Here is a 25,743-nt window from a genome sequence, read left to right on the forward strand (position 1 = left end):
AACGAGAGGCAAATGGCAACTAATGTAATGAGGGAGATAGGGATTGTGATGGGTACCTGGTATGTTGACTTTTTGCGTAGACTCCCCGGCAACGGCGCCAGAAATTCTTCTTGCTACCTCTTGAGCTTGTGTTGGATTTCCCCGAAGAGGAAAGGATGATGCAGCAGAGTAGCGTAAGTATTTCCCTCGGTTTTTGAGAATCAAGGTATCAATCCAGTAGGAGGCCACGCTCAAGTCCCTCATACCTACACAAAAACAATAGCTCAACGCAACCAACGCAATTAGGGGTTGTCAATCCCTTAATGGTCACTTACGAGAGTGAGATCTGATAGAGATGATAGATAATATTTTTGGTATTTTTGATATAGAGATGCAAAGTGAAAAGTAAACGGCAAAGAAAAATTAAAGTGATGGAGATTGAGATGATGAGAATAGACCCGGGGGCCATAGGTTTCACTAGTGGCTTCTCTCAAGAGCATAAGTATTCTACGGTGGGTGAACAAATTACTGTTGAGCAATTGACAGAATTGAGCATAGTTATGAGAATATCTAGGTATGATCATGTATATAGACATCACGTCCGAGACAAGTAGACCGACTCCTGCCTGCATCTACTACTATTACTCCACTCATCGACCGCTATCCAGCATGCATCTAGAGTATTAAGTTAAAAACAGAGTAACGCCTTGTGCAAGATGACATGATGTAGAGAGATAAATTCATGCAATATGAAATAAACCCCATCTTGTTATCCTCGATGGAAATGATACAATACGTGCCTTGCTGCCCCTTCTGTCACTGGGAAAGGACACCGCAAGATCAAACCCAAAGCTAAGCACTTCTCCCATGGCAAGAAAAACCAATCTAGTAGGCCAAACCAAACTGATAATTCGAAGAAACTTGCAAAGATAACCAATCATACATAAAAGAATTCAGAGAAGATTCAAATATTATTCATAGATAAACTTGATCATAAACCCACGATTCATCGGTCTCAACAAACACACCGCAAAAAGAAGATTACATTGAATAGATCTCCACGAGAGAGGAGGAGAACATTGTATTGAGATCCAAAAAGAGAGAAGAAGCCATCTAGCTACTAACTATGGACCCGAAGGTCTGAGGTATACTACTCACACTTCATCGGAGGGGCTATGATGATGTAGAAGCCCTCCGTGATGACGGCCCTCTCCAGCGGAGCTTCGGAACAGGCCCCACGATGGGATCTCGTGGATACAGAAAGTTGCAGCGGTGGAATTAGGTTTTGGGCTCCGTCTCTGATCGTTTGGGGGTACATAGGTATATATAGGAGGAAGGAGTACGTTGGTGGAGCAACAGGGGGCCCACGAGGCAAGGGGCGCGCCCTAGGGGGTTGGCGCGCCCCCCACCCTCGTGACCGCCTCTCTTGTGCCTTGGCGTAGGGTCCAAGTCTCCTGGATCACGTTTGGTGAGAAAATCACGTTCCCGAAGGTTTTATTCCGTTTGGACTCCGTTTGTATTCCGTTTCTTCGAAACACTGAAATAGGCAAAAAAACAGCAATTCTGGGCTGGGCCTCCGGTTAATAGGTTAGTCCCAAAAGTAATATAAAAGTGGAAAATAAAGCACAATATAGTCCAAAACAGTAGATAATATAGCATGGAGCAATCAAAAATTATAGATACGTTGGAGACGTATCAGCGCACCACCCGAATTGAGCCAGCGGAGGCAGGATTATGTGTTCTCCACAACCACAACTATTGGAGATGGGCCACCAATGACGAGGACACCGAGTCTAGCAAGCTATAACGCCCCCATCTCCTCTCCCTCCCCATCCTTCCTTCCCCACCCCGCTGCGTCTCTCCGCCTCATTTTCCACTTCTTACCGACATGACTATGTGTTCTCCGTTGCTGTAGTAGCGGTTGTGACTTGTGGAAACGAGCTCAGCTATGCTGGTCCGCACATACAACATGTCATATGTCCATACTTCATAGACCTTTTTAGGTGAATATGTCCATACATATGAAGGGGGAAGATTTCTGGTCCAGAGGCATGTGTAGTTGTTTGGGCTACACACGGGCAAAACCTTCGGGCCAAGTTCACATCTGTCAGGAGGCTAGGTCGGGGGCCCATCTCCACCAGTCCACGTGTTTCTCCTTCCTCCAGCCCCTATCGCCTCCCTTGCAAACCGCACTGGCTCTCCTCTCCCATCCCCGCGCCCAGTCCCCGACTCGCCCTACCGTCGGCGTCCCACCGATTCTCCGATCAGCGCACCGCCTAATTGGAGCTGACGGAGGCGGGGGCGGGCGCGAGGAGCAGCCCGGCCTCCGTGCAAGCCACCAATGACGAGGACACCGAGTCTAGCAAGCTATAACGCCCCCATCTCCTCTCCCTCCCCATCCTTCCTTCCCCACCCCGCTGCGTCTCTCCGCCTCATTTTCCACTTCTTACCGGCATGAGTATGTGTTCTCCGTTGCTGTAGCACCGGTTGTGATTTGTGGAAACGAGCTCAACTATGCTGGTCCGCACATACAACGTGCCATATGTCCATACTTCGTAGAATTTTTTAGGTGAATATGTCCATACTTATGAAGGGGGAAGATTTCTAGTCCAGAGGCATGTGTAGTTGTTTGGGCTGCACACGGGCAAAACCTTCGGGCCAAGTTCACATCTGTCAAGAGGCTAGGTCGGGGGCCCATCTCCAACAGTCCCCGTGTTTCCCCTTCCCCCGACCCCTGCCGCCTCCCGTGCGCATCGTACTGGCTCTCCCCTCCCATACCCGCGCCCAGTCCCCGACTCGCCCTGCCGCCAGTGTTGACCGATTCTCTGATCCACGCATCGCCTGAATGGAGCCGGCGGAGGCGGGGTGGGCGCGAGGAGCAGCCCGGCCTCTGTGCAAGCGACCAACGACGAGGACGCCACAGTTAGCAAGCTGTAACGCCCCGCATCTCCTCTCCCCCCTTCCTTCCTTCCCCACCCCACTGCGTCTCTCCGCATCATTTTCCACTGCTTACCGGCATGAGTATGTGTTCTCCGTTGCTATAGCAGCGGTTGTGATTTGTGGAAACGAGCTCAGCTATGCCGGTCCGCACATACAACGTGCCTTATCTCCATACTTCATAGACTTTTTTAGGTGAATATGTCCATACTTATGAGGGGGCAAGATTTCTGGTCTAGAGGCATGTGAAGTTGTTTGGGCTCCACACGGGCAAAACCTTCGGGCCAAGTTCACATCCATCAGGAGGCTAGGTCGGAGGCTCAAATCCACCAGCGGCTGGGATTTGTGGAAACGAGCTCGGCTAGTTCGTCGGATGCTCAGCTTGTGTGTTGGTGCGCTTAAATTGCAACATATTGAGGTTACGAGAATGTTTCACGCAGGCATGCCATTCCTAAACCATTGCCTCTAACAATGTGAGCACCATTGACATTGTTCTTAGGCTTGTCGTGTTGTACTAATTATGGAGCAAGTGTCAATATATTGGTGTTGTTACGATGACTAGTTCCTGATAGGTATCTCAAACAAAACTGTGGAAAAATGTGTTGGGAGAGCACTTAATTTTCTTCATAGATGTACTAGTAGTCAGACCAGAATGACCATCAAGAGTAATATAGAGCACTAGTATGTAGTTCCAAAGATAAAATATCTTGCTCATGGAGCTTGTTCCCTTTCAGGTGTGATGAACATGTCGGAGATACTGCTCAGCCACCATTAGCACAAGCAGTACAAGAACTTATTGATTCATTGTCAGATCAACAACTTGATGTTACAGAAATACAAATTTTGATGCGAGGGCGGTGGGCGACAAAGTGGAGAGTTGCTAGCATGGATCTCACCCACCAATGTCGTCACCCTTATTCATGTAGGTCGAGCGAGAGTAGGTGAGTGAGCAAAGAGGAGCAATATGTTGCTGCGGGTTGTGGTGATGATAGTGCTGGTGAACTGGTGATGATAGGGCTTGAAATGTGCGGCGTTGATGATGTCGTTGGTCAAGGCGGCCATTGACGATGGTCTTGACCGACTTGTGCTTGTTACCCTCCATGGGCTCACCTTCGCTCTCCACTTCGTCCCCATCCAATTGATCAGAGAAGGGTGAGTGACATTATAGACATGCACGGACCGCCCATTATCCTATTTATTATTTTTCTCATCTTAGAATAATTTCATCATTAGCAAGGCGAGGCCAAAGATAATGCTAGAGATTTTCACCTACCCGTTCGCCGACATCCTCGGGGCAACACTGAGACAACATGGGACTTTCATGGCACCGGGTACACCACGATGACCTTCTTCAACATCGCCCTCCATGCTTTAGCTGCTAACGAAGATCACAACCCACAACCACCACTATGTTGATGAAGACCATAAAATTCTAGACGATATGAGGTCTCTCACCTCTCAACACTAAGATGATATTTGAAGGCGAAGGGGCTGAAGTTATCCCGGTGGCAGCGGTTGTTCCTCAAACACTCAACTTTCATTTCACCCGCGGTTCTGCACATACAGCGTGCCCTTTGTCCATACTTCATAGACCTTTTTAGGTGAATATATATATATATGACCATACATCATAGAAGGGAGAAGATTTGTGGTCCAGAGGCCTGTGTAGTTGTTTGGGCTGCACACAGGCTAAACCTTCAGACCAACTTCACATGCATCATGAGGCTAGGTCGGGGGCCAACTCCGCCAGTCCTCGTGTTTCCCCTTCCTCCGGCTCCTGTTGCCTCCCGTGCGAACCACACTGGCTCTCCACTCCCATCCCCGCACCCAGTCCCCGACTCGCCCTGCCGCCGGCGTCTGACCGATTCTCCGATCTGCGCACTGCCTGAATGGAGCCAGCGGAGGAGGGGGCGGGCTGATACGTCTCCAACGTATCTATAATTTATGAAGTGTTCATGCTATTATATTATCTGTTTTGGATGTTTATGGGCTTTACTAAACACTTTTATATTATTTTTGGGACTAACCTATAAACCGGAGGCCTAGCCCAAATTGTTGTTTTCTTGCCTATTTAAGTGTTTCGAAGAAAAGGAATATCAAACGGAGTCCAAACGGAATGAAACCTTCGGGAGAGTTATTTTTAGAACGGAAGCAATCCAGGAGACTTGGAGTAGACGTCAGGAAAGCTTTGAGCAAGCCACGAGGCAGGGAGGCGCGCCCTACCCCCCTGGGCGCGCCCCCACCCTCCTGGGCCCCTCGTGGCTCCCCTGACCGACTTCTTTCGCCTATATATGTCCATATACCGTAAAAACATCGGGGAACAGAATAGATGGAGAGTTCCGCCGCCGCAAGCCTCCATAGCCACCGAAAACCAATCTAGACCCGTTCCGGCACCCTGCTGGAGGGGGGAATCCCTCTTCGGTGGACATCTTCATCATCCCGATGCTCTCCATGACGAGGAGGGAGTAGTTCACCCTCAGGGCTAAGGGTATGTACCAGTAGCTATGTGTTTGATCTCTCTCTCTCTCTCGTGTTCTTGAGGTGATACGATCTTGATGTATCACGAGCTTTGCTATTATAGTTGGATCTTATGATGTTTCTTCTCACCCTCTACTCTCTTGTAATGGATTGAGTTTTCCCTTTGAAGTTATCTTATCGGATTGAGTCTTTAAGGATTTGAGAACACTTGATGTATGTCTTGCATGTGCGTATCTATGGTGACAATGGGATATCACGTGATCCACTTGATATATGTTTTGGTGATAAACTTGCGAGTTCCGTGACCTCGTGAACTTATGCATAGGGGTTGGCACACGTTTTCGTCTTGACTCTCCAGTAGAAACTTTGGGGCACTCTTTGAAGTTCTTTGTGTTGGTTGAATAGATGAATCTGAGATTGTGTGATGCATATCATATAATCATACCCGCGGATACTTGAGGTCACATTGGAGTATCAAGGTGACATTAGGGTTTTGGTTTATGTGTGTCTTAAGGTGTTATTTTACTACGAACTCTAGGGTTGTTTGTGACATTATAGGAATAGCCCAATAGATTGATCAGAAAGAATAACTTTGAGGTGGTTTCGTACCCTACAATAATCTCTTCGTTTGTTCTCCGCTATTAGTGACTTTGGAATGACTCTTTGTCGCATGTTGAGGGATAGTTATATGATCTGATTATGTTATTATTGTTGAGAAAACTTGCACTAGTGAAAGTATGAACCCTAGGCCTTGTTTCCTAGCATTGCAATACCGTTTACGCTCACTTTTATCACTTGCTACCTTGCTGTTTTTCTATTTTCAGATTACAAAAACCTTTATCTACCATCCATATTGCACTTGTATCACCATCTCTTTGTTGAACTAGTGCACCTATACAATTTACCATTGTATTGGGTGTGTTGGGGACATCAGAGACTCTTTGTTATTTGGTTGCAGGGTTGCTTGAGAGAGACCATCTTCATCCTACGCCTCCCACGGATTGATAAACCTTTTTTCATCCACTTGAGGGAAATTTGCTACTGTCCTACAAACCTCTGCACTTGGAGGCCCAACAACGTCTACAAGAAGAAGGTTGTGTAGTAAACATCACAGGCGTGAGGAGCAGCCCGGCCACCGTGCAAGCCACCAACGACGAGGACGCTGCGGCGAGCAAGCTATAACGCCCCCATCTCCTCTCCCTCCCCTTCCTTCCTTCCTTCCTTCCTTCCCCACCCCGCCACTTCTCTCCGCCTCATTTTCCACTCCTTACCGGCATGAGTATGTGTTCTCCGTTGCTGTAGCAGCAATTGTGATTTGTGGAAACAAGCTCAGCTAGTTCGTCGGATGCTCAGTTTGTGTGCTAGTGCGCTTAAATTGCAACATCTCGAGGTTACGATAACGTTTCATGCAGGCACACCATTCCTAAACCATTGCCTCTAACAATGTGAGCACCACTGACATTGGTCTTAGGCTTGTCGTGTTGAACTAATTGTGGAGCAAGTGTCAATATATTGGTGATGTTATGATGGCTAGTTCCTAATTAGTATCTCAAACAGAATTGTGGAATAATGTGTTGGGAGAGCACTTAATTTTCTTCATAGATGTCCTAGTAGTGAGACCAGAATCACCATTGAGAGTAATACAGAGCACTAGTATGTAGTTATAAAGATAAAATATCTTGCTCATGGAGCTTGTTCCCTTTCAGGTGTGATGAACATGTCGGAGATACTGCTCAGCCACCATCAGCGCAAGCAGTGCAAGAACTTGTTGATTCATTGTCAGATCAACAGCTTGATGCTACAGGAATACAAATATCGATGCGAGGGCGGTGGGCGACAAAGCGGAGAGTTGCTAGCGCGGATTTCACCCACCAATGTCGTCACCCTTATTCACGTAGGTCGAGCGAGAGTACATGAGTGGGCAAAGAACAGCAATATGTTTCTGCCAGTGGTGGTGAGGATAGTGTTGGTGAACTGGTGATGATAGGGCTCGACATGGTGCGGCGTTTATGATGTCGCTGGTCAAGGCGGCAATTGACGATGTCGCTCTCCACTTCGTCCCCATCCAATTGTTCAGAGAAGGGTGAGTGAAATTATCGACATGCACGGACCGTCCATTATCCTATTTCTTATTTTTATCCTCTTAGAATAATTTCATCATCAGCAAGGCGATGCCAAAGATAATGCTAGACATTTTCACCTACTCGTTCGCCGACATCCTCGGGGCAACACTGAGACAACATGTGACCTTCATGGCACCAGGTACACCATGATGACCTTTTTCAACATCGCCCTCCATGCTTTAGATGTTGAGGAAGACCACAACCCACAACCACCACTATGCTGACGAAGACCATAAAATTGTAGACGATATGAGATCTCTCACCTCTCAACGCTAAGATGATAGTTGAAGGCGAAGGGACTGAAGTTATCCCGGTGGCGGAGGTTGTTCCTCAAACACTAAACTTTCATTTCACCCGCAATTCCGCACATACAGCATGCCATATGTCCATACTTCATAGAATTTTTTTAGGTGAATATATATAAATGTCCGTACTTCATAGAATGGAGAAGATTTCTGGTCCAGAGGCCCGTGTTGTTGTTTGGGCTGCACACGGTCAAAACCTTCGGGCCAACTTCCCATCCACCAGGAGGCTAGATCGGGGGCCCGTCTCCACCAGTCCCCATGTTTCCCCTTCCTCCGGCCCCTGTCGCCTCCCGTGTGCACCGCACTGGCTCTCCTCCCATCCCCGCGCCCAGTCTCTGATTCGCCCTACTGCCGGCGTCTGACCGATTCGCCGATCCGCGCACCGCCTGACTGGAATCAGCGGAGGCGGGGGCGGGCGCGAGGAGCAGCCTGACCGCCGTGCAAGCCACCAACGACGAGGACGCCGCGGCTAGCGAGCTGCAACGCCTCCCATCTCCTCTCCATCCCCTTTCTTCCTTCCTTTCCCACCCCGCCTCGTCTCTCCGCCTCATTTTCCACTGCTTTCTGGCAGGAGTATGTGTTCTCCGTTGCTGTAGTAGCGGCTGTGATTTGTGGAAACAAGCTTAGATAGTTCGTCGGATGCTCAGCTTGTGTGCTGGTGCGCTTAAATTGCAACATATTGAGGTTACGAGAACGTTTCACAGAGGCACGCCATCGGTGTCAAAACCGGCAGATCTCAGGTAGGGGGTCCCGAACTGTGCGTCTAGGCTGGATGGTAACAGGAGGCAGGGAACACGATGTTTTACCCAGGTTTGGGCCCTCTTGATGGAGGTAAAACCCTACGTCCTACTTGATTAATATTGATGATATGGGTAGTACAAGAGTAGATCTACCACGAGATCAAGGAGGCTAAACCCTAGAATCTAGTCTATGGTATGATTGTTGTATATGGAGTTGATGATGTTGTCCTACGGACTAAAACCCTCTGGTTTATATAGACACCGGATAGGGTTAGGGTTACATAGAGTCGGTTACAATGGTAGGAGATCTTGAATATCCGCATCGCCAAGCTTGCCTTCCACACCAAGGAAAGTCCCATCCGGACACGGGACGAAGTCTTCAATCTTGTATCTTCATAGTCCAGGAGTCCGGTTGAAGGTATAGTCCGGCTACCCGAACACCCCCTAATCCAGGACTCCCTCAGTAGCCCCTAAACCAGGCTTCAATGACGTCGAGTCCGGCGTGCAAATTGTCTTCGGCATTGCAAGGCGGGTTCCTCCTCCAAGTCCTTCATAGAAGATTGTAGCCACCAAGAGTAGTGTCCAGCTCTGCAAAATAAGCTTCCACATATTGCCGTAAGAGAATAATATTAACACAAATCAAATCTGCTGACGTATTCCGCAGTGCGTCATCACACTACAGCCAAGCCCTTCACTCGAATCGTTTTCACTTTTCCACCTCAGCGTGTTTTGCGAGGCGGTTTCCTTGGCACGTCTTGTCAAAGCAGAGATCGTGTACCCCCCTTTTACGGGATTCTCATCAATACGGATGTGGGTAATCCATCCGTGCCACTTATCACGGCGCTTGGGAGGCAAGCGAGTTTTACTAGGCAGGTGGGGACGCACAACCGCATCCACCCATATAAGGGGATAAGGATCCACCTTTTTACCTACGCCTTCTTCCTCCTTTGCCTATCCATCTCCTGCGCACCCGAGCTCCAGCGCCCAAGCCCGCACTTCCCACCTCAACCTTCTCCAGCAATGTCCGGAGCGGGAGGCAAGTGGATGGTCTCTTCCGCCACGGAGGGCAAAATCAAGAAGCTAAGGAAGGCCGGATACCTGTCCAAGGACATCGCGCACCGGCTTCCCGAAGAGGGGCAGCTTCTTCCCACCCCAAGGCCCCATGAGAGGGTAGTATTTCTTCCCCACTTCCTCCGCGGACTGGGTTTTCCACTCCACCCATTTGTCCGGGGGCTCATGTTCTACTACGGCCTGGATTTCCACGATCTGGCCCCGAACTTCATCCTCAACATCTCAGCGTTTATCGTCGTGTGCGAGGCTTTTCTCTGCGTCCGCCCTCATTTCGGCCTCTGGCTCAAGACCTTCAACGTCAAGCCCAAGGTGGTGCGCGGCAGCCAGGCGGAATGCGGAGCCGCCATGGCGGGCAAGATGACCAACGTCCTATGGTTCGAGGGCTCTTTTGTGGAGACCCTAAAGGGATGGCAATCCGGGTGGTTTTACATCATCGAGCCGCGCGATCCGAAATGGACCGCAGCCCCCGAGTTCCGATCCGGACCCCCCACGCGGCTTGTGTCCTAGAAAGAGACGGGCCTGTCGTGGGGTGACGAAAAAGAGGTGACCGGATTGCAAACATGCATCCAGTCCCTAGTGAACAAGCCAGTCCGGCTTGTTAATGTAATCCAGGTTATGCTCGTCCGCCGGATCCTCCCGTGCCAACAACGGGATTTTAATCTGTGGGAGTTCGACCCGGCGCAGCATCAAACCCTCAGCAGGCTCTTTGACACGACGTACGAAGACGCCTGGAAGATGCTATTCAAGGGCGCCGAGGCTCCCGCATCCGCTTCCGAGGACCGCGGATACAGCTCGCAGCGTCATGCTAGCGAGGTATGCCATCTACACCTTTTACAGGATGTTTAAGCTTTTTTCATAGTTTGACTCTATGCGGGATCTAAACTCCCTTACCTTTGACAGGCTTGGCGGGCGATATCTGGACCGATTAACTGTCCGGCTCCGCTGCCCAAAGACCCAGCCCCAGCTCTACTAGCAAAGTTGTTGGTTCCGGCACCTTATGTGGTGTCGGAGAAGAAGGCCAATAAGAAGAAGACCACGGGGACTCGAAAGAGTGCCCGCAACATGGTGGTGTCAGACTCGTCATCTGACGAGTCCGAGACGCCCTCCTCCCATGAAAACGAGGAGGAGGAAGAAGAAAACTCTCCCCCCCCCATCGGAGGGAGGAGAGAAGAGGAAGGCCGCCCCAACGGGGGAGGCCGAGGGGTCTAGGAAAAGGAAGACCCCTCCATCGGACTACGCCCCCAACATCGAAGAGGGTAAAGAGGAGTGGCCAGACACGTCCAAGCGTCCGGCGAAATCGTAAGTTCAGATATCAGAGTAACTCATAATGTTCCTTTGTTGCACAGCTTTCCCTAATGTCGAATGTAATTATGCAGTCCGCCCCGGGCCGAATTCAATGAATCGTCGGGCGGCTACCTGGACTCATCGGACGTGAACTCAGTTCCGCCCGCTGTCTCCCCCTGCACTGCAGACGACGCCGAAGTGGCGTCATGACAAGCTCCGGGGCAGGAGGAGGTGGTCCCGGAGGAGCCGCAAGGCAACCTCCCGGACTCCAGGAGTGAAGGGGATAAGGCTCCCCAGGGCTCTAAGTCCGGCTTTGTGCCGGACACCGCGCCGGAATCAGTTCCGGACCGCAGTAGGCGAACTCCTTCCAAGAGGAGCAAGCCTTCTGAGTCGGCGGCCTTCGACCAACCGGAGGTGCCGGACAATCTGCTGGAGGTGCTTGACAACGCCTCCATCGACGAGGGGCACCGTACTATTATGAGTACGGTGATCCAGAAGGTTCAGTCCGCCAAGAGCGGACTGACTGAAGCTTGTGCCAGCCTTGTAACAGGCTTCGAGGTAAGTAAAAATATGTAAAAATATTACCGCATAGACGGTAGCCCCTGATGCTCTGTTTGGCGTTCAGAAAGAAAAGCCGAATGGAGGATCTATTAAATTTCGCAGGAGTCTAACAACAAAGAGTCAATATGCGTATGCAGGCTTCGCTGCTAGCCACCGCCGCACTGACTGCGGAGGTGGGTGCCCTGAAACAGGGCCTCGAGCGGACCGAGCAAGAGCTCGGCCTTGCCAAACGGCAGCTCGAGGAGAAAGAAGGTAAGAAATACCTTACAGAAAAAGTGCCTATAAAAGGACGTGATTGCAAAAAATAACAGGATTGTACTGCTTATTGTAGGGGCCACGACTGAGATGGCGACCCTCAAGCAGGCGCTGTCCGAGGACGAAAAGAAAACGGCCGCGCAGTGCACCGAGCGAGAGAAACTTGAGGCCCAGGTCGGCGAGGTGCAGCAGGAGCTTCAGGCTCTCATGAAAAAACATGAGAGTTTGGAGCTTGAGTCCAAGACGCAAGCGTCCGAGCTCGCGGCGGCCCTTGAGACTGCCAGGTCTGCCAAGGCCGAAGCCCAAAAGGCCCTCCAAGAGTTGGAGGAGATGAAAAAGATAGCGGCGGGTAAGGCATTATTTATGCAAAGCAGAAGTATAAAAGTGAAGTACTTGTTACTTACCCGAATCCGGAGCTCTCCAGGGGCATTCGCAGATCTTCCCCGCAGCGTATCTGATGCCGCCGCATTCTACCGAGCTGAGGAAGGAAGCTCGACGGAGAAGGTGTTCTGGTCTCAGTACGCTGAGGCCGGACACCCTGTGCCCTTGAGCGACCAGCTGAAGCAGCTGGTCGAGCTCCACAAGGCGGCCGAATAGGCCCTGAAGGGCTTCATAGTTCGGCTGTGGCCTAGAGAGGCCCTGCCAGGGAGCTACTTCGGACTGGTGCGGCAGCTGGTGGAGGCTTGTCCAAGGCTCGAGGTCATCAAGCGCTCCGTCTTCATCGAAGGTGCCCGTAGGGCCCTTGCCCGTGCAAAGGTGCATTGGGGTAAGCTAGACAGTGAGAAGCTTGTGAAGGACGGGCCGCCGCCGGGGAAGGAGCATCGCAAGCCCGAGAACTATTACAAGGATGTTCTTGCTGGTGCCCGCCTTGTGGCGGATGAATGTACCAAGGATGTAATTTTTGAATGAACTCGCTCGTGTTTATCCTGTGCGCTGAAAACTTGTTCATATGCGCTAAGCAATGCTTGTTGAATTTAAAATATTACTTTCTGTGCAGCCGTTTATCAAAAATTGAGAGATGGCTAGCCGTCGGCTTCTGCCCCCATGCCACTAGTGCTGGGGTGTTCGGGATAAACCTGAGCGCTCTTTTTCCCATAGTTGGGTCCTTCGAGGGAGGCGCTCAGCACAACGAACCAGGCAATCGGACTATAATGCTTGAACACTCTCACTTAGCCATAGAACTCTATAATTTTAAATTTCGGCGAAGCCCCTAGTTCGGAAGACTGAGTTCGGGGCGCTATCCACGCCTTGGCCGGACAAAGCCGGCTCCTCGCTCAAAGCGGCATAAGTCTTTAGGGACTCGAAAAACCTCTCGAACAGTGACCGGTCTCTCGCCACATCATGACAGTCAGTTTTAGCTTTCTCCACTGAGGTGCTTAACCCAGCTCAACCGGGGCACAATCGCAGTGGTTCTCCTAGTGCTACCTTAGCCGATATAGCGGAACGTAAGGCACCAAAACATAGGAGCCGGGCAAACCCAACTATTGACCCAAATCATGATTCGGAGCCGATGCATATAGTGCTATAAGTTCGGGGTGCCGCACTTGGGGAAGTGTACGGACTTCTCACGCCATTATGAGGGGTACTGAAGCCCCTGGCGTGTTTGCCGTACCATGGTGTACGGGTGCAATCATGTCATTTAATAAACATATATGTAAAAAGAAGATAATGCAAAAAATAGACAAGAAGCTAAGCATTATTTATAGAGAGGCTATTTATCAAAGCCGAATGATACAAATAGTGAGGTAAGCAAAAGATATTGGACTATTTAGTATGTCCTGACCAGGGGCAGGCCGCGGAATTGTATTTAAAATAGGTATACCGCTCGTAACAGAGACCACCTGGGAGTTCCATAATGCGGCATGGCTTGTCTACCTCCCTGGATCTTGCATCGTTTGTGCGGCAGTCGAATTGCCGAATAGATCGTCCGAAGTATGGAGTCCTGAAAGTAAGAAAAAATTAAAAAAAAAAGGAATCCGGCAGCCCCTAGTACGTTTTAAGCCATATTTTGGGCGTGCCGTTATTGTGCCCCTTCCCCTGTGCCCATGGTATTTCAAGGGCGTAGTTATGTATGCAATGTACTGGTTTCGCTATGTCGCGAAAGCCGGGATTGGGGCCGCATTGCTACGCTTGCTCAGAGTGTGCCAGACGGTCCTGTTGTTGGTTACTCCGGGCGCGCTTGGCAGTGTCTGGCTTTTTAATGGCCGGACTGGAGAATTGCCTGAGAAGGCTACTTTGTACCTCTGCTGCGAGAGCCTCCGTATGCTCCTCCGTACGGAGGGAGCGTTCGGTGTTTCCATGGACCGTAATTACTCCTCGAGGGCCTGGCATCTTGAGCTTGAGATATGCGTAGTGAGGCACCGCATTGAACTTTGCGAATGCGGTTTGTCCGAGCAGGGCGTGATAGCCACTGCGAAACGGTTCTATATCGAAGATTAACTCTTCGCTTCGAAAATTGTCCGGGGATCCGAAGACCACGTCAAGTGTTACTGAGCCTGTACAGTTGGCTTCTACACCTGGTATAACGCCTTTAAAGGTCGTTCTTGTGGGCTTAATCCTTGAGGGATCTATGCCCATTTTCCGCACTGTATCCTGATAAAGCAGGTTCAGGCTACTGCCGCCGTCCATGAGGACTCTTGTGAGATGAAATCCGTCGATGATTGGGTCGAGAACCAATGCGGCGAAGCCGCCATGACGGATGCTAGTGGGATGGTCCCTTCGATCAAAAGTGATCGGGCAGGAGGACCATGGGTTGAACTTTGGGGCGACTGGCTCTATCGCGTATATGTCCCGTAGCGCACGCTTCCGCTCTCGCTTGGGAATGTGGGTTGCGTATATCATGTTCACCATCCGCACTTGTGGGGGAAAGCCCTTCTGTCCATTGTTGTTCGGCGGCTTGGGCTCCTCGTCGTTGCTGTGTAGCCCCTTGTCTCTGTTTTCAGCCCTTAACTTGCCTGCCTGCTTGAACACCCAACAATCCCTGTTAGTGTGATGGCTGGCCTTTCAGGGGTGCCATGTATCAGGCACAAGCGATCGAGTATTCGGTCCAAACTGGACGGGCCCTGAGTATTCTTTTTGAATGGCTTTTTCCGCTGACCGGATTTATAGCCTTTGAATCTGGCATTGACTGCCGTGTCTTCATTGCTGTCGCTGCTAACGTGCCGTTTTTGCTTATTCTGATGTGTCCTGCCACTTTTGTCCTTGGTATCCGAATTACCAGGGTTCTTTGATAAGTTGTTACTGCGACCTAGCCGGCTGTCTTCTCCCGCGCAAAAGCAGGTCATGAGTGTCGTGAGGGCTGCCATGAATTTCGGCTTTTCCTGTCCCAGGTGCCGGGCCTCTAGGGCCTCTGCGTCCGGACAGTCGACTATCTAGTTTTTCTTTGTTAGGAACCGTGTCCAGAATTGTCTGGCCGATTCCTCTGGCTGCTGAATTATGTGGCTTAAGTCGTCGGCATCCGGTGGTCGCACGTAAGTGCCCTGGAAGTTGTCGAGGAATGCGGCTTCCAGGTCCTCCCAAGAACCGATTGAGTCTGCTGGCAAGCTATTAAGCCAATGTCGGGCCGGTCCTTTAAGTTTGAGCGGGAGGTATTTGATGGCGTGTAGATCATCGCCGCGTGCCATGTGGATGTGAAGGAGATAATCCCCGATCCATACCGCCGGATCTGTTGTGCCATCGTATGATTCGATGTTTACGGGTTTGAAACCCTCTGGGATTTTATGATCCATTACTTCATTCGTGAAGCATAGCGGGTGTGCGGCGCCTCTGTACTGGGCTATATCACGACGCAGCTCGGAAGAGCTATGTCTGTTGTGTTCGGCCCGGCCGGATTTGTTGTATCCGGAGTGAAAATCATTGTCACATGCCATAGGGCGCCTACGCGATCTGTAGATCGATCTTGTTTGTCTTGCCTTATCCTCCAGTATGTCTCGCAGGTCGGGCACATTTTCCCGTGCCTTATTTGAGCGGTGTCGGGGCATGGCTTGAGTGGAGGGCCGAGAGGCCTCTCTATCGCGGCCGCGAGGTGGCCGGTCTGCCATGTCATGCGCTGGTGATGTAGGTGCTTCCTCCTCTGATCGGGGTGGCGGCCTGCGCTTCGGGTAACTCTTGGAGGCGCGTTCGAGTTCATACTCTTCGGCCGCAAGGACTTCAGTCCATCTGTCAGCTAGCAAATCTTGGGCAGCTCTAAGTTGTTGCTGCTTTTTCTTGAGGCTGCTTGTCGTGGCTAAAAGCCTGCGTTTAAAACGCTCTTGTTCGGCGGGGTCTGATGGTATGACGAATTCGTCGTCATCGAGGCTTGCCTCGTCTTTGGAGGGAGGCGTATAGTTATCATCCTCGACCTCTCGGTCTGCCGTTCTCTCATGAGGGCTAGCTTCTCCATCTTCCTGTGCCGAATCTTGCTGAGGTGGGTGTTCTTCGGCGCTATCAGGGGTAGTATTATCTCCCGTGCCGGAGTCACCGTTTTTGCTTTGGCGGGATTTAGAGCGGCGCCACTGACGCCGGCGCTTTGGCTGTTTCTTGGGGGCGTCATCCCCCACTGCCCCATCGCCATCTCCATCTTTTGGAGTATCCACCATATACATGTCATATGACGAGGTGGCCTTCCAGCGCCCTACAGGTGCTGGTTCCTGTTCGTCTCCTACATCGTCGTCCATGTCGTCGATGTCTTCGGAGCCGAAGTCAAGCATGTCGGTTAGATCGTCGACAGTGGCTACAAAGTGGGTGGTGGGTGGGCTTTGAATTTCTTCATCATCCGTATCCCATCCTCGCTGACCGTAATCCAGCCAGGGCTCTCCTGATAAAGAGAGAGATTTAAGAGAATTCAGGATGACGCCAAAAGGCGAGTGCTGAAAGATGTCTGCGGCGGTGAACTCCATTATCGGCGCCCAATCGGATTCGATCGGCAGGGGCGCGGGGGGGTCGGAGTCCGGGGAGGAGTCCGGATCCTCGGAGTCACGGGTCGTGCAGAGCGCGGGGCTAGCGTTTGGCTCGATCGCCTTTGAGATCGCAGCCCCCGAGGTGATGTCCAACCACTCGTCCTCGATTGGCGCAATAGGCTCCGAGTTAGGGGTCGGAACTGATGCGTGTGCGGCCTCCTGGACACTGTCCGAGGGCAGAGCTAGATCATGCCCCTCGAGGTAGTGCGGCGCGCTTGACCATGGCTCGAACCCGTCGAAGATCAAGTCTTTGCGGATGTCGGCCGTGTAGTTTAAGCTTCCAAACCTGACTTGATGGCCAGGGGCGTAGCTTTCGATCTGCTCCAGGTGGCCGAGCGAATTGGCCCGCAGAGCGAAGCCGCCGAAGACGAAGATCTGTCTGGGGAGAAAAGTCTCACCCTGGGCCGCATCATTGTTGATGATCAAAGGAGCCATCGGGCCTAAAGGCGATGACACAGAGGAACTCTCAATGAAAGCACCAACGTCAGTGTCAAAACCGACGGATCTCGGGTAGGGGGTCCCGAACTGTGCGTCTAGGCCGGATGGTAACAGGAGGCAGGGAACACGATGTTTTACCCAGGCTCGGGCCCTCTTGATGGAGGTAAAACCCTACGTCCTGCTTGATTAATATTGATGATATGGGTAGTACAAGAGTAGATCTACCACGAGATCAAGGAGGCTAAACCCTAGAAGCTAGCATATGGTATGATTGTTGTATATGGAGTTGATGATGTTGTCCTACGGACTAAAACCCTCCGGTTTATATAGACACCGGATAGGGTTAGGGTTACATAGAGTCGGTTACAATGGTAGGAGATCTTGAATATCCGCATCGCCAAGCTTGCGTTCCACACCAAGGAAAGTCCCATCCGGACACGGGACGAAGTCTTCAATCTTGTATCTTCATAGTCCAGGAGTCCGGTTGAAGGTATAGTCCGACTACCCAAACACCCCCTAATCTAGGACTCCCTCACACGCCATTACTAAACCATTGCCTCTAACACTGCTAGGAAACTTAACCATCTTTGATTAATGAGCTAGTCAATGTAGAGGCATACTAGTGACACTCTATTTGTCTATGTATTCACACATGTACTAAGTTTCCGGTTAATACAATTCTAGTATGAATAATAAACATTTACCATGATATAAGGAAATATAAATAACAACTTTATTATTGCCTCTAGGGCATATTTCCCTCAAGCCTTGAGCGAGCCCTCCTCTGGTGCGCTCCATCTCAAGTGCTCGTTGGGATTGCATGAATTATTACTAGCCCATGTGCTAGTAAGTGCATGTATTCCTACTTGCAGAAAACACCTAGTGCAGTGTTGTGCATGTGTTCGGCATATAGAAGATCATTTTAAATATGTCCTACTAATGTCCTAAATTATTTTACTAAACATCTTAACTCTTTCCTGACATATTTCCCTCTCTCCTAAACTGGTAAGAACAGATGTTGCCTGATCTTGCCAATGATGTTGTTCTGAGGCCCTCACTAGGTTCTACAGATGCTATAAGGTTTCCTATGATTCCTATGATATAGTGCATAGCATTTTTATGCCCCAATGAGGAATTTGTAAAGCCCGCCTCTTGTGGTAGGCTTGCTCCTCCTTGTTGCTTGAATTGCAACAGTTTGGTGGTCTCCTGGTAGGTATGTTGTACTTGGTGTTGCTAAAGTTTGATTGGTCGGCTGTGCTGGGTTGTTTATAGGCTGGGTCATGTCATAGTCACTTTCCACATGGACATGTGACTCAGTTGCGACTGTTATGCTGCATGTGTGGTCTTGTCGACTATGGTGCTCTGGTTGTGGTGGTGCTGACAACAACTGCTTATTGTTGGCAAGCTCTCCTTAATGTTAACCTTATAAGCATCTGGATGGCTAAATGCTTGGGTACTTGCACCCTGGCCTGCTGGGTTTGATGCTTATCTCCTTGTGGCTTATTCTTGGTGCTAAATATTGACTTTTCCTATTGCCACATTGACAATTTATCAACTATGGTGTTAATAATCAATTAATGATACTAAACAGTAATCCGAGGGCTTTAGGAATTCATGGAGCTAGTGCTGATTAGGTTCATCTTGTAGTGGCTTTGCTAAACTCCTTCTGTTGGTTTTGCTACAGTGGCTTTGTCTCTGTGTTTGACACGCTTGACTTGGCTGATTCTTCTAAGTTCTGGATATGTTGGTTGGCTGCTCCACTTTGCTAATTCTGGTTCTTTAGTCAACCTAAACCTTTAAATGGTATTTTACTACAATTTTCAAATATCCAAAGTGCTAGCTCCTAAATATAATTACGCATTTCCATTTCCTACATTATAATAAACAACAATTTTGTCTTTGATGCTTCTTGCAAGTTTTGGACATGAAGAAGTTCAAAAGGATCTTGAAGATATACATAGGATAGAAAATAGTTAGATCTATTGAAGTTCATTCTTTTGTAAGAAACTGTAATTGTATTCTTTGAATAAAGTTTCCTTTATTATTTTGTAACATAACTTTGTATTATTGCCAATTATTAATAAAGTTCGATTTTCCATTATTCAATTGTTTATTATTTATGAATGCATTTCCAATTCATATTGAGTTATGATATTAGCATTCAAGTCCTTCGTAGTATTACTAATTTGAAAATGAACCTAAAGCTCTAAATAAGAGCAAAGGACTTGTCAAATTATATCTTTGAATGCAATTTGACTTAGTGATTTGAACGAAGATTTAATTTCACCCTACATTCCTAGGCATGAACGCAAAGTTAAAGAAAAAATATCCCCGCTCTCATATAACTACGAGTGATGACAACCATGGCATTGAGAAGTGTGGCAATTAATGGCAGCCACTCCTGCCACATTTTCCCGCCTCCACAAATATAAAAAAGGTAGTCGCCATGGTCGAATAGCTGACAACCTCCACTCCAACACCACTGCCCGTAGGCACTTTCTTCCTCCCTGTTGCCATGCCACTTCCCCCGCGGCCGGACTGGTGCCGCTCTTAGAGGAGGGGGAGTGGATGGTGTACGAGGACGCCTCCCTCATCACCGATGAGAAGGAGGATCGTCCTTATGCGCACAATGTTAGGAGCCCACTGTAACCTACACTTGTACATGGGCCTACCTCCTTCGACTAGCACATGGGCTGGGCCTGAGCGTGCATCATCGCGAGCGAGGCTGGCTACAAATACCCGCACAACAGGCAACGAAGAAACTATCCTGGCTGGGATAACGAACTGGCACGACGGCTCCTTCTTCTCCCACATCTGGCTCTCTTCTCAATCCCCATTTCCTGCTGCAACTTGTATCCCCAGATTAGCTACCTCTTGTAATCGGCTATTGTGATTGAGTAGTGAGAGTTGGTTCCTAACATCTGTTATTCAGAGCTTGGCCACCACCCTTCCACCCCTAATTTTTTCCCCAATCACTACCTTCACCTGTTTGATAAAATGTCTAGCCACCACAATTCCTCGGATCAGGTTCTCAGTATAGTGGTGGAGCAAGTAATTTACCCAATCACCATTGCTGTGTTGTATTCCATCTTCGCCCTCTTTGGTGTGGAACAGTTGGTGGTGTATCCTCCAACAAAATCAGATGAGGGAGAGCCTTGTGTAGCAGCTGATGTCCGATTTCGTTCGGCTCACGCGGCGGCACACGCAATGGCATACTGGGATGGCCACTACATCTACTACCGTTGCTGCCGCCTACAGATGTGGAATGCGGCATGGAATGCAACGGCGGACATACAGACAGCCTCAACCTCACCTCCTGCAACAGCAGGCATGGCAGCACCGGATCCACCATCGTCATCCCCCTTGCAGGAGACAACTACCGAGGAGTGGGCGCCCGTCCCCAACGTCTCATGCCCTCACCAAGGCCCAGGAGGTCCTCGAGCTCATCCCCAACATGTCCCATGCCTGCCTCTCAGGGGCGCCCATCACCTTTTCGACGGATGGCTCGCGCCAAGTCACCAGGGACGAAGCTAGAAAAAATGGGGACTGGTGTCAATCGCTGCCCACGCTAAGCCTCTAGCAAAAATTATAGTCGTGCAACAACATAGGTAATGGCCGAGAGCGATATAAAGAGCAAAAATATGCAATGAGCTCGTGATATTATTACATAAAAAAACTCATACCGAGTATTGGCCGAGCGAAGTCATAGAACAACACTTGTTTACATATTCCATAAATAATAAGCAAAAATATGACTTCGGAACGTTTCATTTGCAACTATCTGAAAAAGATAAACAAAAGAATGTATTAATTCACAACAATAGTAAGAAAGAAATATTGCAGACAATAAGTATCATTAAGCAACAAAAAAACTAAAGTGGTATGAGACTCACATTTTATAACTTCCCTTCTCGATCTTTCATCTTCTTAAATAGATCAATAACATCATCATTCGTTATTGTAGAAAATATGTTTTTCTCCACATAGCAAATCAGGCAATCACTCATGAACTCGTCACCCATTTTGTTTCGCAAAACACTCTTGACGATATTCATTGCTGAAAAGCATCTCTCCACTGATGTTGTGGCAACTGGCAAAATTAGCACCAACTTGAGAAGTTGATACACCAAAGGGAAAGCAAGATACTTTTTAGTTTCCACCAACACTTTAGCAAGATCAGCAATGCCATCCAAATTGTCAAATCTCTGGTCCGCTCGAACATTGTCAATGAAAATCCGAAGTTCATGACCGAGATCCATCAATTGTGATGAATTGAAATCATCAGGATAAAACTCAGCTAGCTTCAATAAACTCTCCAAGTTAAAAGCAGCGAAGGAATTTTTTGGGTTGAAAGAAGCCATGTGGATAAGCAATGCAGAATTCACTTCATTGAATCTATCATCGAACTCTCGAAGTTGCCAAACAATAACAGAATTAAGGCACTCTATTTGGTAATGATGAAGGTTTGTAATATTGGTTCTTTTTCTTGGTTTATGCCGATCGACATATTCATCATGCATGTTTACCTTAGGAATGTCATGTTCTTCACAGAAAGAATATACCTTCTCTAGAAGTGATTCCCATCCATCATCTCTTAGTTGTTGTAGATCATTCCGTGTTGAGTTCACACATGACATGGCATTCAAGATATCTTGATCGTTTTGCTGCAATGCATGTGACAAAGTATTGGCACTCCCTAATATATGGAACATCATGTGCAAATAGAACACAAAATCAAAGGTTCCAGAATATGATAGAAGGCCCCGTGCTTCACTTTTCTTGGAATCCTTCTTGCCTTCTTTTGCTACATAATTCAGGACACTAACAATTGACGGGAACAACTGGATTAAGCTTGAGAGGGTTCTATAGTGATAACCCCAACGAGTGTCTCCCGCCCTTTGAAGTGATTGGTCTTGATTTAGCCCTGTACCAGTACTAATTCGTCCACTACTTATGGCTTTTTTTACATTTTCTTGGTTACTCTCTCTGATCATGTCTTTTCTTTTGCAAGAAGCTCCGACCACATTAAACAACAGAGATATCATATAAAAGAAATCTGCAATATCTTCATTCTTCTTTGAAATTGCCATTATAACCAATTGAAGCTGGTGAGCAAAACAATGCACATAATATGCTGACCTGTTCTCTTCCAGAATTTTGGCTTTCAAGCCATTGAACTCACCGCGCATGTTGCTTGCACCATCATAGCATTGCCCTCTAACTTGTGTGAAGCTTAATCCAATATCAGCAAGCAATTTTTCAAGGGTTGACTTGAGACACGTTGCAGATGTTTCTTTCACATGTACAACTCCAACTAAACGTTCCAGGATTAGTCCAAGCTTGTCAACATATCTCAAGGCAACAGCCATCTGTTCTTTATCTGACACATCTGAAGCCTCTTCAATCAATAAACTAAAAACATCCCCGCCAATCTCTTCAAGAATAGAATCCAATGTTATCTGTGCAAAACAAGGGAGAATATCATTTTGAGTGCTCATAGAGATAAACTGCATGAAATAAATATATAGTAGCGAATAGTGATGGTTGTTATTCACCTTTGCAAAATAACTCATAAGATCTTTTTGAATATCTGGACACACCCATTTGCAATTTTTTGGAGCATTCTGAAGGACTACCTTCCTTACATCCTCATTCTGATTTGCCAATGTTTGTACCAACTCTCGAAAATTCCCCTTATTTTGTGACTCCTCCGATTCATCATTGCCACGGAAAGCTAAACCTTGATGTAGCAAGTATCTAACCGATTCAACAGAAGTATTCAGCCGAATACGGTTTTTCTTCTTTGTGATATCGGTTTGCTTGTCGAAGGCAACCTTAATGGACTGATTTTGATTCATTAAAGCATCACATCTTTTAACAGCTACATTGTGAAAGCTATTAACTTCACCCTCATGAGTATCTAGTCTATGTTTCTTGTTCCAAGAAGAGAAACCTTTAACAACAAATGCATCATTACCACCTTGGCAATCAATGCAATCTCTAAATAGATAGCAACACAAGCAAAATGCCTTATGCACCTTATCACTTTACTATAGCCAATGATAGTCTTTAAACCATTTTGGATTTAATCTCCGTTCAGCTCCTGCGATGGTTTTCTGAGGATATTTAAATCCTTCTTTTGGTCTGTATGGTCCTCTATTTAAATATATTCTTCTAGTCTCATCTTGCTTCTTAGGATTCTTTGTGTACTGCCCTATTCTTTTTCGATTAGCTGGATCATGAGGAAGTTCATCTAAGTTAATTTCTACCAGAGGCGGAGGAGTAGTACCAATATTTGATGCAAGATCTTGTCTTGGTTTAACTAGCCTTGAAGTCCCTGCCACATTACTATCTGGTGCTGGTCGTTTCCCTTTCAACAAAAATTTATCCATATCCTCCTGGTCCTAGTCAAATCAAAGAGAAGAAACTAAAATTACTTATCCAGTAGCCATCAAGAAATCAAAGCACATGTAGAGTTGTACAGTCTAGAGAGCAAGAGAGATAGACTGCAGATTACCTGGGATGGGAAGAACTTGCAGATTATAGATTAAGCAGTTGCGGTCTGGCAGATCGGTCGGCCGATGTCAACATTCCCCAGATGAAACAGCGTCGAGTTCTCCGTCGTTCGCCGCCGATTCGCTGCGGCGGCTGCGGAATTAGGGATCGGGATGAGGAGACCAAGAGACAAGGGCGAGGGCGTCCGTCTGTTCAGTATAGGTACAGGCGTATATCCGCGTACATGGATTAATTCGATAGACCCATAGAAACGTGCATATGCATTGGGTTGGCCGGCCGGGCCTTTGTGTAATTGTTTGCTGCCACATGTTGTTTTATTTTTTAGAGCTTAATGAATGTTATGGGCTTTGGGCAAAGGCTTTAGGGATTAGTTGCTGGGCTGGGGTTAATGGCATTTTTGGGCTAGGGTCAGACGCACTTTTTCTTAATACGTATTAGCTGAAAAGCCAAAATCCATTGGTGTCAATTGACACCAATGGCTACATGGGAGCTCCGTCCCTGCTTGTGTGAAGCTTAATCCAATATCAGCAAGCAATTTTTCAAGGGCTGACTTGAGACACGTTGCAGATGTTTCTTTCACATGTACAACTCCAACTAAACGTTCCAGGATTAGTCCAAGCTTGTCAACATATCTCAAGACAACAGCCATCTGTTCTTTATCTGACACATCTGAAGCCTCGTCAATCAATAAACTAAAAACATCCCCGCCAATCTCTTCAAGAATAGAATCCAATGTTATCTGTGCAAAACAAGGGAGAATATCATTTTGAGTGCTCATAGAGATAAACTGCATGAAATAAATATATAGTAGGGAATAGTGATGGTTGTTATTCATCTTTGCAAAATAACTCACAAGTTCTTTTTGAATATCTGGACACACCCATTTGCAATTTTTTGGAGCATTCTGAAGGACTACCTTCCTTACATCCTCATTCTGATTTGCTAATGTTTGTACCAACTCTCGAAAATTCCCCTTATTTTGTGACTCCTCCGATTCATCATTGCCACGGAAAGCTAAACCTTGATGTAGCAAGTATCTAACCGATTCAATAGAAGTATTCAGCCGAATACGGTTTTGCTTCTTTGTGATATCGGTTTGCTTGTCGAAGGCAACCTTAATGGACTGATTTTGATTCATTAAAGCATCACATCTTTTAACAGCTACATTGTGAAAGCTATTAACTTCACCCTCATGAGTATCTAGTCTATGTTTCTTGTTCCAAGAAGAGAAACCTTTAACAACAAATGCATCATTACCACCTTGGCCATCAATGCAATCTCTAAATAGATAGCAACACAAGCAAAATGCCTTATGCACCTTATCAATGTACTCTAGCCAACGATAGTCTTTAAACCATTTTGGATTAAATCTCCGTTCAACTCCTGTAATGGTTTTCTGAGGATATTTAAATCCTTCTTTTGGTCTGTATGGTTCTCTATTTAAATATATTCTTCTAATCTCATCTTGCTTCTTAGGATTCTTTGTGTACTGCCCTATTCTTTTTCGATTAGCTGGATCATGAGGAAGTTCATCTAAGTTAATTTCTGCCAGAGGCGGAGGAGTAGTACCAATATTTGATGCAAGATCTTTTCTTGGTTTAACTGGCCTTGAAGTCCCTGCCACATTACTATCTGGTGCTGGTCGTTTCCCTTTTAACAAAAATTTATACATATCCTCCAGGTCCTAGTCAAATCAAAGAGAAGAAACTAAAATTACTTATCCAGTAGCCATCAAGAAATCAAAGCACATGTAGAGTTGTACAGTCTAGAGAGCAAGAGAGATAGACTGCAGATTACCTGGGATGGGAAGAACTTGCAGATTATAGATTAAGCAGTTGCGGTCTGGCAGATCGGTCGGCCGATGTCAACATTCCCCAGATGAAACAGCGTCGAGTTCTTCGTCGTTCGCCGCCGATTCGCTCCGGCGGCTGCGGAATTAGGGATCGGGATGAGGAGACCAAGAGACAAGGGCGAGGGCGTCCGTCTGTTCAGTATAGGTACAGGCGTATATCCGCGTACATGGATTAATTCGATAGACCCATAGAAACGTGCATATGCATTGGGCCGGCCGGTCGGGCCGTTGTGTAATTGTTTGCTGCCACATGTTGTTTAATTTTTT

General features: G+C 47.8%; 1 protein-coding gene across 1 annotated transcript; it reads right to left on the bottom strand.

The window, feature by feature from the left end:
* Positions 1-21,004: 21,004 nt before the first annotated feature.
* LOC147957810 (uncharacterized) lies at positions 21,005-22,966 on the bottom strand. Its single transcript, XM_087531574.1, has 2 exons — positions 22,664-22,966; positions 21,005-22,567 (listed from the first exon to the last, which is right to left on the bottom strand). Exons 1-2 carry the CDS (start codon positions 22,964-22,966, stop codon positions 21,005-21,007), a joined length of 1,866 nt encoding a protein of 621 aa, XP_087387700.1.
* Positions 22,967-25,743: the final 2,777 nt, after the last annotated feature.

Source organism: Triticum urartu, chromosome 7A (genome assembly GCF_056163025.1).
Source record: "Triticum urartu cultivar PI428250 chromosome 7A, HENAU_Tu73, whole genome shotgun sequence".
NCBI classification, from domain to species: Eukaryota; Viridiplantae; Streptophyta; class Magnoliopsida; order Poales; family Poaceae; genus Triticum; species Triticum urartu.